General features: G+C 34.9%; 3 protein-coding genes across 5 annotated transcripts in view; 1 reads left to right on the forward strand and 2 right to left on the reverse strand.

The window, feature by feature from the left end:
* Window positions 1-334: 334 nt before the first annotated feature.
* LOC128207443 (uncharacterized) lies at window positions 335-3,244 on the reverse strand. The gene is made up of 3 exons (XM_052910367.1): window positions 2,932-3,244; window positions 2,120-2,267; window positions 335-1,760 (listed from the first exon to the last, which is right to left on the reverse strand). The coding sequence occupies exons 1-3, from the start codon at window positions 2,984-2,986 to the stop codon at window positions 842-844; spliced, it is 1,122 nt and encodes a 373-aa protein (XP_052766327.1). The 5' UTR covers window positions 2,987-3,244; the 3' UTR covers window positions 335-841.
* A 56-nt stretch (window positions 3,245-3,300) lies between these two features.
* LOC128207441 (uncharacterized) overlaps window positions 3,301-13,609 on the forward strand; it is a 32,303-nt gene continuing 21,994 nt past the window's right edge. For 2 of the 3 annotated variants that reach the window (XR_008256700.1, XM_052910363.1), the window contains exons 1-3: window positions 3,301-3,503; window positions 9,568-9,658; window positions 10,352-10,507. The gene's annotated coding sequence lies outside the window, so the exon portion shown is untranslated. The remainder of the gene's footprint in view (window positions 3,504-9,567; window positions 9,659-10,351; window positions 10,508-13,609) is intronic. The other variant, XM_052910362.1, reaches the window with a different exon arrangement.
* Window positions 3,675-12,777, reverse strand: LOC128207444 (bifunctional peptidase and (3S)-lysyl hydroxylase Jmjd7-like). The gene is made up of 8 exons (XM_052910368.1): window positions 12,579-12,777; window positions 11,330-11,483; window positions 10,761-11,014; window positions 10,375-10,431; window positions 9,879-9,974; window positions 8,741-8,814; window positions 8,141-8,300; window positions 3,675-4,371 (listed from the first exon to the last, which is right to left on the reverse strand). Exons 1-8 carry the CDS (start codon window positions 12,640-12,642, stop codon window positions 4,289-4,291), a joined length of 942 nt encoding a protein of 313 aa, XP_052766328.1. The 5' UTR covers window positions 12,643-12,777; the 3' UTR covers window positions 3,675-4,288.

The raw sequence follows: 13,609 nt of genomic DNA on the forward strand, positions 1-13,609 counted from the left end.
GATGCTATGTGTGAAGTAAAAAAAAAGAAAAGGGTTTCACAAACTTCCTTCATACAAGGAGGATGTCAAAAAGGTTTTGATAGATTTGCTGTCTATTAATGGTTTAGAAGTTCGTCCTGGCCGCACACTTCATTGCCGTAAAATTGTGCAAAAAAGCAGCAATCCTTTCAGTGACTGTTTTGTTGGTTTGCCAGTAATGATTGCCAGACACAAGCCAGAATTGCCATTCAGACGTTTGCGGAATAAGAACATGTAATCTTTCCAATGTCTTTTCGTTTTGTGTTTTGAAGTACAACTGTACATGTAAACAAGGGTGCAATAGCAACAAAATACGCCTGTTTGTAGTAAATATATTCAATCGTTTTTAGGTCAATATAAAATATGCATAATGTGGTGAGGCACAATCAGACTGAAGATGTTAGTTTCTGCTGCATTCAATTATAAACTCTATAAAAACTCAGGATGTGGTTAAATTTGACCTTTAACCTCAGAAGAGTGACCTTGACCTATGAGCAAAGGAGCTGCTTCTTGCGCATGAAACATTTGTGTGAAGTTTAATTGTGCTTCACATAAAAAGCTAAACAAGATAAAATCTACAACATTTTATAATTTAATTTTAACTTTATTCTTCATTAAAATGCTATATTCATTATACTGTTCATTTTTCTTCTTGCATAAGGTATATAGTGAATTATAGCCATTGACTATAACAATTGTTTTTTAATATGTGGTGAGGCAAAATATTAGTACATGATTGTATTTTATTAGATACTACATCATTTTTGAAATTAAATCTTATAATTTAAATTCTAAGATATGTTTTTGTTGTCTTTTATAATTTTCATTCAAAGTCACCATCGAAACTGACATCAGATTCATATTCGTAGGAAATAGTATCACTGTCACTACTGACCAATGCATCTTCTGCTTTAGCGGAAAAAGTACCTACTAAAACTTCTATGGGATGGGGTGTACAGGAACCACAGTTGCAGTGAGAAACGCAGAGATCACAGCACATATGTGCTGGGTCTGAGACAACCTCTTCACTGGTAAAGTTTTTCAACAAACACCTCCTCCTACATTCCACAGAACCTATTACTTCCTTCACTTCTTTTGAAATATGATTTAATTGATACCGATTACAAAAAATAACACAGACTGAGGGCTCATCATTACGACCACATCGTCCACTTTCCTGTAACAGATCAACAACATCTTTTGGTGGTCCAAATAAAATCACCCCATGGCAGTTCTTGACATCAACACCCAAGCCTAAAGCTGTTGTTGCAATAACTACTTTCATTTGGGAGTCAAGCCCTAAATTTTGCACAATGTGTTCTTTTTTTTCTTGCGGCGTTTCAGAATGGTACATTTCAACCACATTTTGATCCATTAAATTTGTTTCAGTAACAACATAGTTAAAAAGTTGGCATACATCTTTGATGGAATTACAGTATATCAAAATCCTTGGGAAGTCTTTTTTCAATTCACACAATTTATCTATTAACCAAAAAAAGGTTTCCTCAATGGCAATTGGTGTTCTTTTTACAACATATTTGATATTGGCTCTGTTTGGAGAGGTTTCAATAACTCGGGCCTTTCCACTAAGATTCAAATTGCTCATTATCTGCGTTTTCATTTTCAAAGTACAAGTAGCACTCAGGGCTAACACTGTTGCGTCTGGAAATATTGAGCGTAATGTTCCAATATAGCGGAAATACTTCCGAAAGGCCTTCTCCTCGTCAACATCTAGACCACCCCTAAATAAATAAAAAAGTTTGTTTAATAAAAAATACATATTTATAGTTATTTGTAAATTACAGTCATTTTGTAAGAATGCCGTCTTGTAAATATTCAGTCAGTCTGATAAAACTTGGAATTCTTTAAAAGTTATAAATGACTGAAAATAATTTGTATCGGTTGTATCAGACTCCCAAGTGTTTGCATACCATACCATGTACAAAGCACAACCATTGTAAATGTTACACATGCTTATAAAGTGCATGACAAAATATCACTATTATATTCACATAACCAGATACACAGGAACATGGTTTACATTTAGTCTAGGTTCTTTCTTGTTGTTTTGTAAATTGTAATTATATTTTACAAAACCTACCACATTGAAATTGTGTGACACTCGTCAACAACTATCAATGATACATCTTTAATTTGCCTGACCCACTCTTCTGCAAGTGCCTCTGGTGAAGCAAATATCACACTGATCGTCCCATCGTCAATTGCCTCATTGGCGTCTTGGTCTGTGCCTGAAAAGCACAATTTATTTCAATAATTCAGTAAACTAAAATTCTTGCACCCGAGTTTAAATTTGACATATTGGTTTCTAATGTTTTTTTTTAATTTTATAGCTAGTCCACAGATGTCTGACCAATTAATTGGTCCATTATGGAAATAAAGAATTACGGAGGTTTTGTCACACTACCAGTTCGTCACACTGATTTTATATAGTAATACAAAAGAGGTTTCGTCACACTTTTTACATAGTTATTGAAAAAGAGATAGTCCAAATTAATGATATTGTATTTCACACATATTTTATAAGGTAATAAAATCTTTGAAATTTCATGATTGTGATTAATTAAATAAGTCAGCTGGCCATTAAAAAATTATGATATTAATTATTAATATTGAGTTTAATTTGATTACTGATGAATGCAAACAACTAATCAGTGGCACATTTATTATCCATTGTTTGTTCACACATTGGTAATATCTATTATCTCCCATATAAATTAAGTGTGACGAAACCTCTTTGAATTTACTATATAAAATCAGTGTGACGAACTGGTAGTGTGACGAAACCTCCGACACCCGAAATAAACAGCAATAACCTGAATAACTCAGTTGATCAGTAATATAAATCTATGCTACAAAGTAAGAAAAAGGACAGAATGTTGACTTTAAACAAACCTCTCAAGGCAGCTGTTACTCCAAACTGCTGCACTCGTCTGACTTGGTCTTCCATAAGGGAGATGAGGGGACAGCATACCAACACCGTGTCATGATTTCAGGATTAAGAGCTCTTTTTACTGGTAAGAACATTTGGTACGGCAATGATTTACCATACCCAGTTGGCAGTATTGCAAAACAATCATTTCCGTTCAGTATTTCCATTAGAATTTCCATTTGATTGTGTTTTAAGGCCGTTATAAATTCCATTTCACCAACAACTTTCCGGATAGCCATGGGTATCGCCATTTTGATGATCGCGCCTACATTCATTCCGTAACAGGCGATTTCATTGGCTGATCTATTTTTAGCGATATTGGAAATCCGAAATGTAATGAAAACGGTTTGAAACTGGTGACGGTCAGATCTTCGTGTACAGAAGATCAGGATTTTAATCAGATTATCAGGATTTTAATCAGTACAGAAGATCAGGATTTTAATCAGATTATCAGGATTTTAATCAGATTGGTTGGGAACAAATTGTATTTGAGAGCATATGATTTCTTGCGTCAACATTTAACTTCAGTTAGCAGGTGAGGTTAAAATTTGTCAAATATATGCAGGTATTGCAATTTTAATTAAAATGAATATGGAAAATATTGTTTTAATGTTTCAGAGAAACACCCATTTAAAATAATGCAAGTTTCATGTGAATTTCTTTAAAGTTCAAGAGATATTCTGTTTTTATAATGCATGACAAACTTCATAGAAATTTTATTATTTATCTGTTTATTACACAACATCCAACTGTGATTATAAGAACAGCTTTTACATGGAAAAGCAACAATGCAAGAGATACACTTAGCAGATTATTACTCTGGGTTTCTAAACATTTTTCCTTCACACTTCCAAGCCACGAGGCCACAAAGCCACCTGTTCCTGCTCCTTTCAGAATTTCTGAGATGTATAATGATCATACTTGTAATAACCTTGCTGTTGAGTGGGGTACATGAAGTTGTAATGGCAGCTATCCATTCATGCAATCAAGGGGCCCATCTTTGGAATTAAAGGCATCATACAGTCGCACCCCGTTGGCTTGAACTCGCAGGGACCAGCCAAAATACAGGCCTAACAAATATCGAGCCAAGCAGAAAGTAGTAAAAATACTTTACATCATGTACAACGAGGAAATTGAGCCAAGCGATATTGAGCCAATGGGTTTCGACTGTATTAACATTGCCATCAACAGTATACAATTTTTGCATATTTTTGGCACTCAATTTATTTCATACTTTTTGCTTATGATGTTACTTATGTCCATATGCTCGTATTGCTGTCTATGAGTCATACAGGACTTGTATATCCCTGTAAGAACAGTTCACTTAACAATGTCCACGAGGGCCTCCACACACTTGTAGTAGTTATACTTGATGTCAAACTCCATATCATACCAGTAGTTCACTGAAATGTACAATACCATGGTGATATTCAGTCAGAAATGTTCTCATAGAATCACAGTCATGTACAATACCATGGTGATATTCAGTCAGAAAAATTTTCATAGAATCACAGTCATGTACAATACCATGGTGATATTCAGTCAGAAATGTTCTCATAGAATCACTGCCATGTACAATACCATGGTGATATTCAGTCAGAAAAATTCTCATAGAATCACTGTCATGTACAATACCATGGTGATATTCAGTCAGAAAAATTCTCATAGAATCACTGTCATGTACAATACTATGGTGATATTCAGTCAGAAATATTCTCATAGAATCACTGTCATGTACACTACCATGGTGATATTCAGTCAGAAATGTTCTTATAGAATCACTGCCATGTACAATACCATGGTGATATTCAGTCAGAAAAATTCTCATAGAATCACTGCAATATACAATACCATGGTGATATTCAGTCAGAAAAATTCTCATAGTATCACTGTCATGTACAATACCATGGTGATATTCAGTCAGAAACGTTCTCATAGATTCACTGTCATGTACAATACCATGGTGATATTCCGTCAGAAATGTTCTCATAGAATCACAGTCATGTACAATACCATGGTGATATTCAGTCAGAAACGTTCTCATAGATTCACTGTCATGTACAATACCATGGTGATATTCAGTCAGAAACGTTCTCATAGATTCACTGTCATGTACAATACCATGGTGATATTCAGTCAGAAACGTTCTCATAGATTCACTGTCATGTACAATACCATGGTGATATTCAGTCAGAAACGTTCTCATAGAATCACAGTCATGTACAATACCATGGTGATATTCAGTCAGAAACGTTCTCATAGAGTCACAGTCATGTACAATACCATGGTGATATTCAGTCAGAAAAATTCTCATAGTATCACTGTCATGTACAATACCATGGTGATATTCAGTCAAAAACGTTCTCATAGATTCACTGTCATGTACAATACCATGGTGATATTCAGTCAGAAACGTTCTCATAGATTCACTGTCATGTACAATACCATGGTGATATTCAGTCAGAAACGTTCTCATAGAATCACTGTCATGTACAATACCATGGTGATATTCAGTCAGAAACGTTCTCATAGATTCACTGTCATGTACAATACCATGGTGATATTCAGTCAGAAACGTTCTCATAGAATCACTGTCATGTACAATGCCATGGTGATATTCAGTCAGAAATGTTCTCATAGAATCATAGTCATGAACACTACCATGGTGATATTCAGTCAGATAAGTTCTCATAGATTCACTGTCATGTACAATACCATGGTGATATTCAGTCAGAAATGTTCTCATAGAATCACAGTCATGTACAATGCCATGGTGGTATTCAGTCAGAAACGTTCTCATAGATTCACAGTCATGTACAATACCATGGTGATATTCAGTCAGAAACGTTCTCATAGATTCACAGTCATGTACAATACCATGGTGATATTCAGTCAGAAACGTTCTCATAGAATCACAGTCGTGTACAATGCCATGGTGGTATTCAGTCAGAAACGTTCTCATAGATTCACAGTCATGTACAATACCATGGTGATATTCAGTCAGAAATGTTCTCATAAAATCACAGTCGTGTACAATGCCATGGTGATATTCAGTCAGAAATGTTCTCATAGAATCATAGTCATGTACAATACCATGGTGATATTCAGTCAGAGAAGTTCTCATAGAATCACAGTCATGTACAATACTATGGTGATATTCAGTCAGAAATGTTTCATAGAATCATAGTCATGAACACTACCATGGTGATATTCAGTCAGAACATTCTCATAGAATTCCAGTCATGTACAATACCATGGTGATATTCAGTCAGAAACGTTCTCATAGAATCATAGTCATGAACACTACCATGGTGATATTCAGTCAGAACATTCTCATAGAATTCCAGTCATGTACAATACCATGGTGATATTCAGTCAGAAATGTTCTCATAGAATCATAGTCATGTACAATACCATGGTGATATTCAGTCAGACAAGTTCTCATAGAATCACAGTCAAGTACAATACTATGGTGATATTCAGTCAGAAATGTTTCATAGAATCATAGTCATGAACACTACCATGGTGATATTCAGTCAGAACATTTTCACAGAATTCCAGTCATGTACAATACCATGGTGATATTCAGTCAGAAACGTTCTCATAGAATCATAGTCATGAACACTACCATGGTGATATTCAGTCAGAACATTCTCATAGAATTCCAGTCATGTACAATACCATGGTGATATTCAGTCAGAAATGTTCTCATAGAATCATAGTCATGAACACTACCATGGTGATATTCAGTCAGATAAGTTCTCATAGAATCACTGTCATGTACAATACCATGGTGATATTCAGTCAGAAAAATTCTCATAGAATCACTGTCATGTACAATACCATGGTGATATTCAGTCAGAAATGTTCTCATAGAATCACTGTCATGTTCAATACCATGGTGATATTCAGTCAGAAATGTTCTCATAGAATCACTGCCATGTACAATACCATGGTGATATTCAGTCAGAAGAATTCTCATAGAATCACTGTCATGTACAATACCATGTTGATATTCAGTCAGAAGAATTCTCATAGAATCACTGTCATGTACAATACCATGGTGATATTCAGTCAGAGAAGTTCTCATAGAAACACAGTCATGTACAATACCATGGTGATATTCAGTCAGTAACGTTCTCATAGAATCATAGTCATGAACATTACCATGGTGATATTCAGCCAGAGAAGTTCTCATAGAATCACTGTCATGTACAATACCATGGTGATATTCAGTCAGAAATGTTCTCATAGATTCACTGTCATGTACAATATCATGGTGATATTTAGTCAGAGAAGTTCTCATAGAATCACTGTCATGTACAATGCCATGGTGATATTTAGTTAGAATTCTTCCCATATAATTAGTCCTGTACAGTACTTTCTCAACAGTGCTTGGAATCTAGTTTTGTGAATGAAAAGATGATTATAAGTATCTGCCATGGCCGAGAGTGTAAGATAGGTTCATTCCGACCCGAGCGTAGGGTGTTTTGCGGAAACGAGGTTTACAGAGTTTCCGCAAAACACCCTGCGCGAGGGTCGGGATGAACCTATCTTACACTCTCGGTCATTGTGCTTAGTGAAAAAAATTGCGTTTGGATATGCGATAATTCGTGGTTGTCATGGATATGCGTGCAGTGATTCAGATTATGTTAATAGTCAAATCGGTCTTTAAATAGTTCTAAGAAGAGTGAAGCATTATTTCTTGAAAGGTGCGTGAAAACTGTTTTATGGTGACATTTGAAGCAAAAAATAATTAATTAGCGTTCTAAATATTGCCGCAACACAAGGTTTCCATGATGCTACAGACGACAGTCTTTAACAAGGGGGGTAATTACAATGTGGTGACCATTAAAAAGGAGTTCCATACGGGCATTTTATCTTCGCCCGTGGACAAGATAAGAATTTCTAGCATGGTTAAATTATTGGATCTACTTATCTTAGGTGGGAGAAATATTTTTCTTTCTTTTTTTAAATGGAATTATACATGAGAAAACAACACATTTTCTATCTTGAGGACTATTAAATTACCTTTGTAACTATTCTGTTTTGTTTTTCTGCTACATTTGATTTAAGCAGTAATGCTTAACTTATAACATCTTTAAATTGACATTTTTTACACTAATTCCCAGAAATCTACCAGCTAGCTATACATGATTCCGAGAAACCTACCTGCTATACATGCATGTGACTGTCTGACGTGGTGAAACCATAATGACGGGAGGTACAGCAGCTGTCCTGCTTTAACAGTAACCTCTATGGGCTCAGCCCTCCGGTACTTCGGGTATCGGGCATAGTCTGGGCTCAAGGGATCTATAGCTATCCACGGGACCTGGATGCATTGGACAATTAAAGAACTCGTAACAAAAATAATTTATTAATGGCAAATTTGTGTAAAATGTTAATAGACAAAATTCAATTCTTTATTGGGATATTAAGGTTATAACAAGAATTTCTGCCATCCAAAGAAGTAATGGATATCAGATCTTCTGATGAATCAAGGAATCAACATGCTGTATGACATGAACTTCAAACAATAGATTGATCAATAGCATGTATTACTGTAGCATTTGAGATTTTAGATTAGATCTTTTTTTGTTATAAATGTTCATGAATTGAGACTTATCAATACAAATGTAGTTCATGCCCATCTTTTCTGAAGTGTGATACATAAATGCTCTTAACACCCAGGTCCCAATTATCATGTTCCCCAGATTGCACTTGAATGCCAGCCTTGTAAACATTCTAAATAACTATTTTCAACCAGCTTACCTTGTCCATGTCTTCATTTGGCTCAATAATGAATCTACCATCTACCTCCTTGAAAGTCCCTACATCAAACAGCTCTGCAAACAGTCAATATGTCCAAAAAAATATTTTGAAATATCCTTGGCTGCTTACAGGCTTACAACAGATAATTAATGTATATTAGCTAAATGGTCTGATCTATTTCGGAATACAGGTAATTATAAAACTACATTTTGCTCTATAATGGCCTCCATCATAGGGCCTTTTTAATAACTGAAGAAGCGTAAAAGGTAAATTTCTATGTCACAATTAAAGAACAGCTTTCAGGGCTGAGAAGAGAAAGAGACTTAAAACGAACACATATAAGTTATATGAAATCCATATTATGAATTGTAAGAAATATAAAACCAGAAATTAGCTTATTATGCCTTGTTTCAAAGAATGCGGATATCAAATATAATTCACAAAATGACCACTATGTCTAGCTTTTCTTTGACATATATTTAACTAATTCAGGAAAATACTTCAGTTCACTTTGTGGAATAACAATACCTTATCACATACTATACCCTGTATTACACATGTGTAATATAACAATATCACTCTGCATGTTTGTAAACAATCATTGGGAATATTCAAGCAAGTCATACTTTTATATCTAATTTTGTTTTGATGATTAGATTTATGTGAATAAAGTATTTCAATTCCATTTAAATCATATAACAAAGTTATGACGTCATATAACCAATTGTCGCCAATAACAAGAAAGCAAATTTTGTAAAAAGTGGGATGTTTGGGTTGTGATTTTTTCTGGATATTGTCTCAGCGCTCATTTTTACTTATTTTTCCAGGTACTACATTTCTGAAATGCATGTAGCACGGGAAATAGCATTGCTTTGTCAGATTTTGGTATTTGGCTCATCATCAGCGCACTTGAAACAGGTTGGTCTTTTTTGTTATTTTTTACCAGAAAAAAGCATGTGATCAAAAGAATATGACCATTGTAATCTTATAATACACAATTTAATTCAACACATCCAGGAAATATGTAAGTAAGTTTACAAATGGCTTTCTTACACATTTCCTGAACTCATTGAACAAAATTGTATATTATATGACGACTCCTGACAGATCCTATTTTTATGAACAAGGAAACACCCACCATACGGTACATGTGGTAAGTCTGTGGGTGGAAGGAGTGTGAAGGTCTTACTGCCACGGACCACACAATACAGGTTCTCGTAATGGTCACGGTGCACTGAAATTATTATTGTTGAGGTAAGGTAAGACTGATATCATGTCACACTGACTCATGAAGAGGAGAATATAAAAACTGTATACTACTAAAAAATCATGGGTTTTAGAACCATCTACCATGCCTTGGTGATAACCAATACTAACTAGCAACAAACTACACAGCAAAGAGTTGAGATCAAACACTGGACACACTGATCCAGAACTTGAGATGCTATAAATACGGGGAATTCACGCGAAATAAAAATTTACTACTAGATCTAATCAAAATTTATAATGTCATTTACAATTTGATATTTTGGTGGCTTAAACTGTTATGCACCTTGAAAGAGAATTGTGACTATTAAAGGACACTTTACAAATGTTACTTTATTAAACAAGAACAAACATCTAAGAAGACCTACTAGAAGTGATGGCTCTTTCATCTCCCATCCAGAAGTTCACTGCATCAGGCCTCTTATCTGCAAAGAACAGACATTGGAGATATTTTCTCTGACAAAGGCTGCAGAAGGTTAACAATATTACTTCAAGTAATAGGTACTCAACAATTTTCACATCTATTTTTTGTTGGCAATTACAATACAATGTTTCTTTCGAAGTGATTTATTTTAAGAATTAATGGGGTTAGAATACTGAAAATGTTCACAATGTGGGGTTCAAACCCACAACCCCTGTAACATGAGCCAGCTTCTAATCTGTAATGGCCCTTAACCATTTTAAAATGAATAGAAATTAATTGAACTAAACAAAAGGTGTAGATAGACTTACATAAACACACTTTCCAACTTACTGAATGCCTCAGATCCCCATGAAATCTGGGTGTCCACATCACCGATGATAGATACAAACTCATCAGTAAGATTTGAGTTTTGTTTCTGTACATAGAGAACACCATTCTCTGCCTTTGGCTTCTCAATAATATCGAGGAAGTGGGAAAATTTCAGTTGGCGCTGCTCTGGCAGCACAAACTTTTGGTCAGTGATGGCATCAGCATAGCCGTTGGGAGTGACTGCCACGGTCACCTCTCGGTCGCCAATGTTTTTCCTACATTAGGGAACAAACAAATATTAAAATGATACTTCTTTGGTACAGTATCATATACCGGTAATGCAAAAATTGATCACTGCACTCTTCTTTGTACCATATCAATGTCTTAACAGCAACATGCAATTTGCACTGATTATTGTTATTATACATGCAGTATTTTTTTATCTTCGCAGTTTGTCTGTTTTTTGCATTTATAAGAAGAGTTAACTTTGAAATAAATATGAGGTTTTTAGTTTCTTTTTTAATCACTTATCTGTGGTAGTTCCAATTAAATGTATTTTTCTATTTGAAATACATGTACTAAGTTTTTACCTCAGGTAGTCATTGTTCCATTTTGTCAACGCAGGCCAGTGGTTAATGGCATTATTTATTAGAACAGGTTTGTTTGCAGAGACATAGTCACGGTAAAACTCCAGTGGAGAAGGGGGGTTGGCCAACACAGGTATTTGGCGATCTAGGTAGAGTTCTGAAAATAATGGAATCAAGATAGGAACTAATAAGTAAAGATTAGCTTATAAATACCTATTAAGTTTGTGCCACAGATGAGCAAAGTATGCCTTGAAGCAAAAGTGCCCCGGTATGGGGCTCATATCCATGACAACCGGAACACTAGCAAATCGCTCTAACCAATTGAACTATCAGGTCGGCTGGTTTATATCCCCAGTGTTGCAATGGCCAAGTGGTTAGTTAGCATGTCTCGGAATCAGAGGGTCCACTTGTTTGATCTCCACTACTCAAAGCCTTGTTAATTGATTTTAGATTAATTACTGTTTATATTACTGGGGAATGGTTAACAGTATTTATAAATTAAACTATACAGAATATTTTAAAACAGTATAAAAAAAATATAAACAGAGCTTTCATGTATGTTACTTGTTCTTCATGCGCCACATAAAAAACCCTCAAAAATATTTCGCTTTGCTAGAATGTGTTGAAGTGAATGTCTGAATGGGGGTTTGAACCCTGTACCTTTCAACACGCATTTGACACCACAACTGCGTTGCAATAAAAACGTCATAATAAATATCATTGCGCGATGCTAAAATGACGTCATAAAACAAAATAGTGCGTTGTTAAAATCACATTTATTATGTGGCTTTTAAGTGATCTAACCAGTAATGTATATAATAAAAGGGTTATTAGTACTGCGTTTTGATCCGGAATGTCGTATTTGACTCTCGTCAATTTTTGCAGATTTTGATATCACTTGGCTTGCGCCTCATGAAATCGAATCTGCAAAAATCCACTTGAGTCAAATAAAACCTCCCTGATCAAAACCCAGTACTAATAACCCTATTGTATTATGTCCGTAGTCCAAAAAAAAGGACATATTTATTTACAATATTTTATATGATTATGCCACTATGTCAAAGGGATTAGTAGGAATCCTGTTTCGAAAGTTTATTATTTTTTACTATTTATGTCCCATGACGTGATAAATGTTTACAAAACTGTTCGGATTTACAAACTCAACCATTACAGCCCAAATATTTGGCTCTGCATCACCCTGGTTCCCTCGGTTTGGTGGTAAAAATGGACAGAGCATGGCTAAAAACATTACCTCTTGCTTCATTTGACAGATTATTTAAACAATCGTTGATGTCATTCTTTATCTTCGATTCCATTGATGCATTTAATTTATTTACTAGTACCGGCTGTCACTTTCTACTTTCACTTTCATTTTTCTATCTATATTGAATTAATAATGTTTGTGAAAAAAGGTCAAAAGATTACACCACACCATATTTTACAAATCTCTGGTCAAATGATTTGGAGTGAACTCTAAAAATCAATAAATGAATTGTAGCGGTTATAAATTGAATTAGAGCTCTCTAATTCAGTTGAATATATCTCCGATTCAAACCGTTATAAATGTTGTATTATCTACAGTACCTAACTCAACTCAAACACCACAATAGAGCTATTTAAATTGCATTTCTTCCCTTCAATCATATTGCATGTATTGTTTATTATAAACTTTAATAGCACCTCTTGTATTCGGACTTTGTAATTTTGAGATGGAATGAAGTATAATTTTAATGATAAGAATGGGCTGGGTGTGCTAAGCGAACGAGCCATTCTTAATCATTAAAATGTTACTTCAGGTCATATAACTACATATGTCTAAAAATACTATCTCATTGGCTTACACATTGTCAACGCAGACTGTGACGCAGGGGTTGTGTATCGGATGATTGGGAGTAGGCGGACCTTTAAACACCCGCGAAAATTGAAGTTCTTGATGATTAAGCCTAGTACTTAATGATTGCCCTTCTGCATTTTCATTGTATACATACAATGGAAGTTGCATTTTTAACACAGTAAACATGTTATCAAAACATTGTGTCCTTGTACATCTCACACCTATCACAAGGAATATAACTTCGTGTCAGAAGCGGTTGAAATATAGTCTAAAAGTATAAATATGTTCAATGGACCACTCCATGACCAGGAGAAGCAGATCAAGTGCAACAAGTTAATGCTTTGGACTGGGGTCAAAGATCGTCAAATAAACTCAACTTGGACATTAACAGATGTTGAGCGGAAACTGAACCAGACATTCTACCAAAAGTTTGAACCATGTTGCAAATC

This window comes from Mya arenaria, chromosome 11, assembly GCF_026914265.1.
Source record: "Mya arenaria isolate MELC-2E11 chromosome 11, ASM2691426v1".
Taxonomy (NCBI): domain Eukaryota; kingdom Metazoa; phylum Mollusca; class Bivalvia; order Myida; family Myidae; genus Mya; species Mya arenaria.

Excerpts from the sequence above, each read along its gene's own strand:
- LOC128207443 (XM_052910367.1), bottom strand. The coding sequence starts at position 2,986 with ATGGAAGACCAAGTCAGACGAGTGCAGCAGTTTGGAGTAACAGCTGCC. Across the intron at positions 2,268-2,931 it reads AGTAACAGCTGCCTTGAGAG|GCACAGACCAAGACGCCAAT; the intron begins GTTTGTTTAAAG and ends TGTGCTTTTCAG. Across the intron at positions 1,761-2,119 it reads TGTCACACAATTTCAATGTG|GGGTGGTCTAGATGTTGACG; the intron begins GTAGGTTTTGTA and ends TTATTTATTTAG.
- LOC128207444 (XM_052910368.1), bottom strand. The coding sequence starts at position 12,642 with ATGGAATCGAAGATAAAGAATGACATCAACGATTGTTTAAATAATCTG. Across the intron at positions 11,484-12,578 it reads TCTGTCAAATGAAGCAAGAG|AACTCTACCTAGATCGCCAA; the intron begins GTAATGTTTTTA and ends CATTATTTTCAG. Across the intron at positions 11,015-11,329 it reads TGGAACAATGACTACCTGAG|GAAAAACATTGGCGACCGAG; the intron begins GTAAAAACTTAG and ends TCCCTAATGTAG.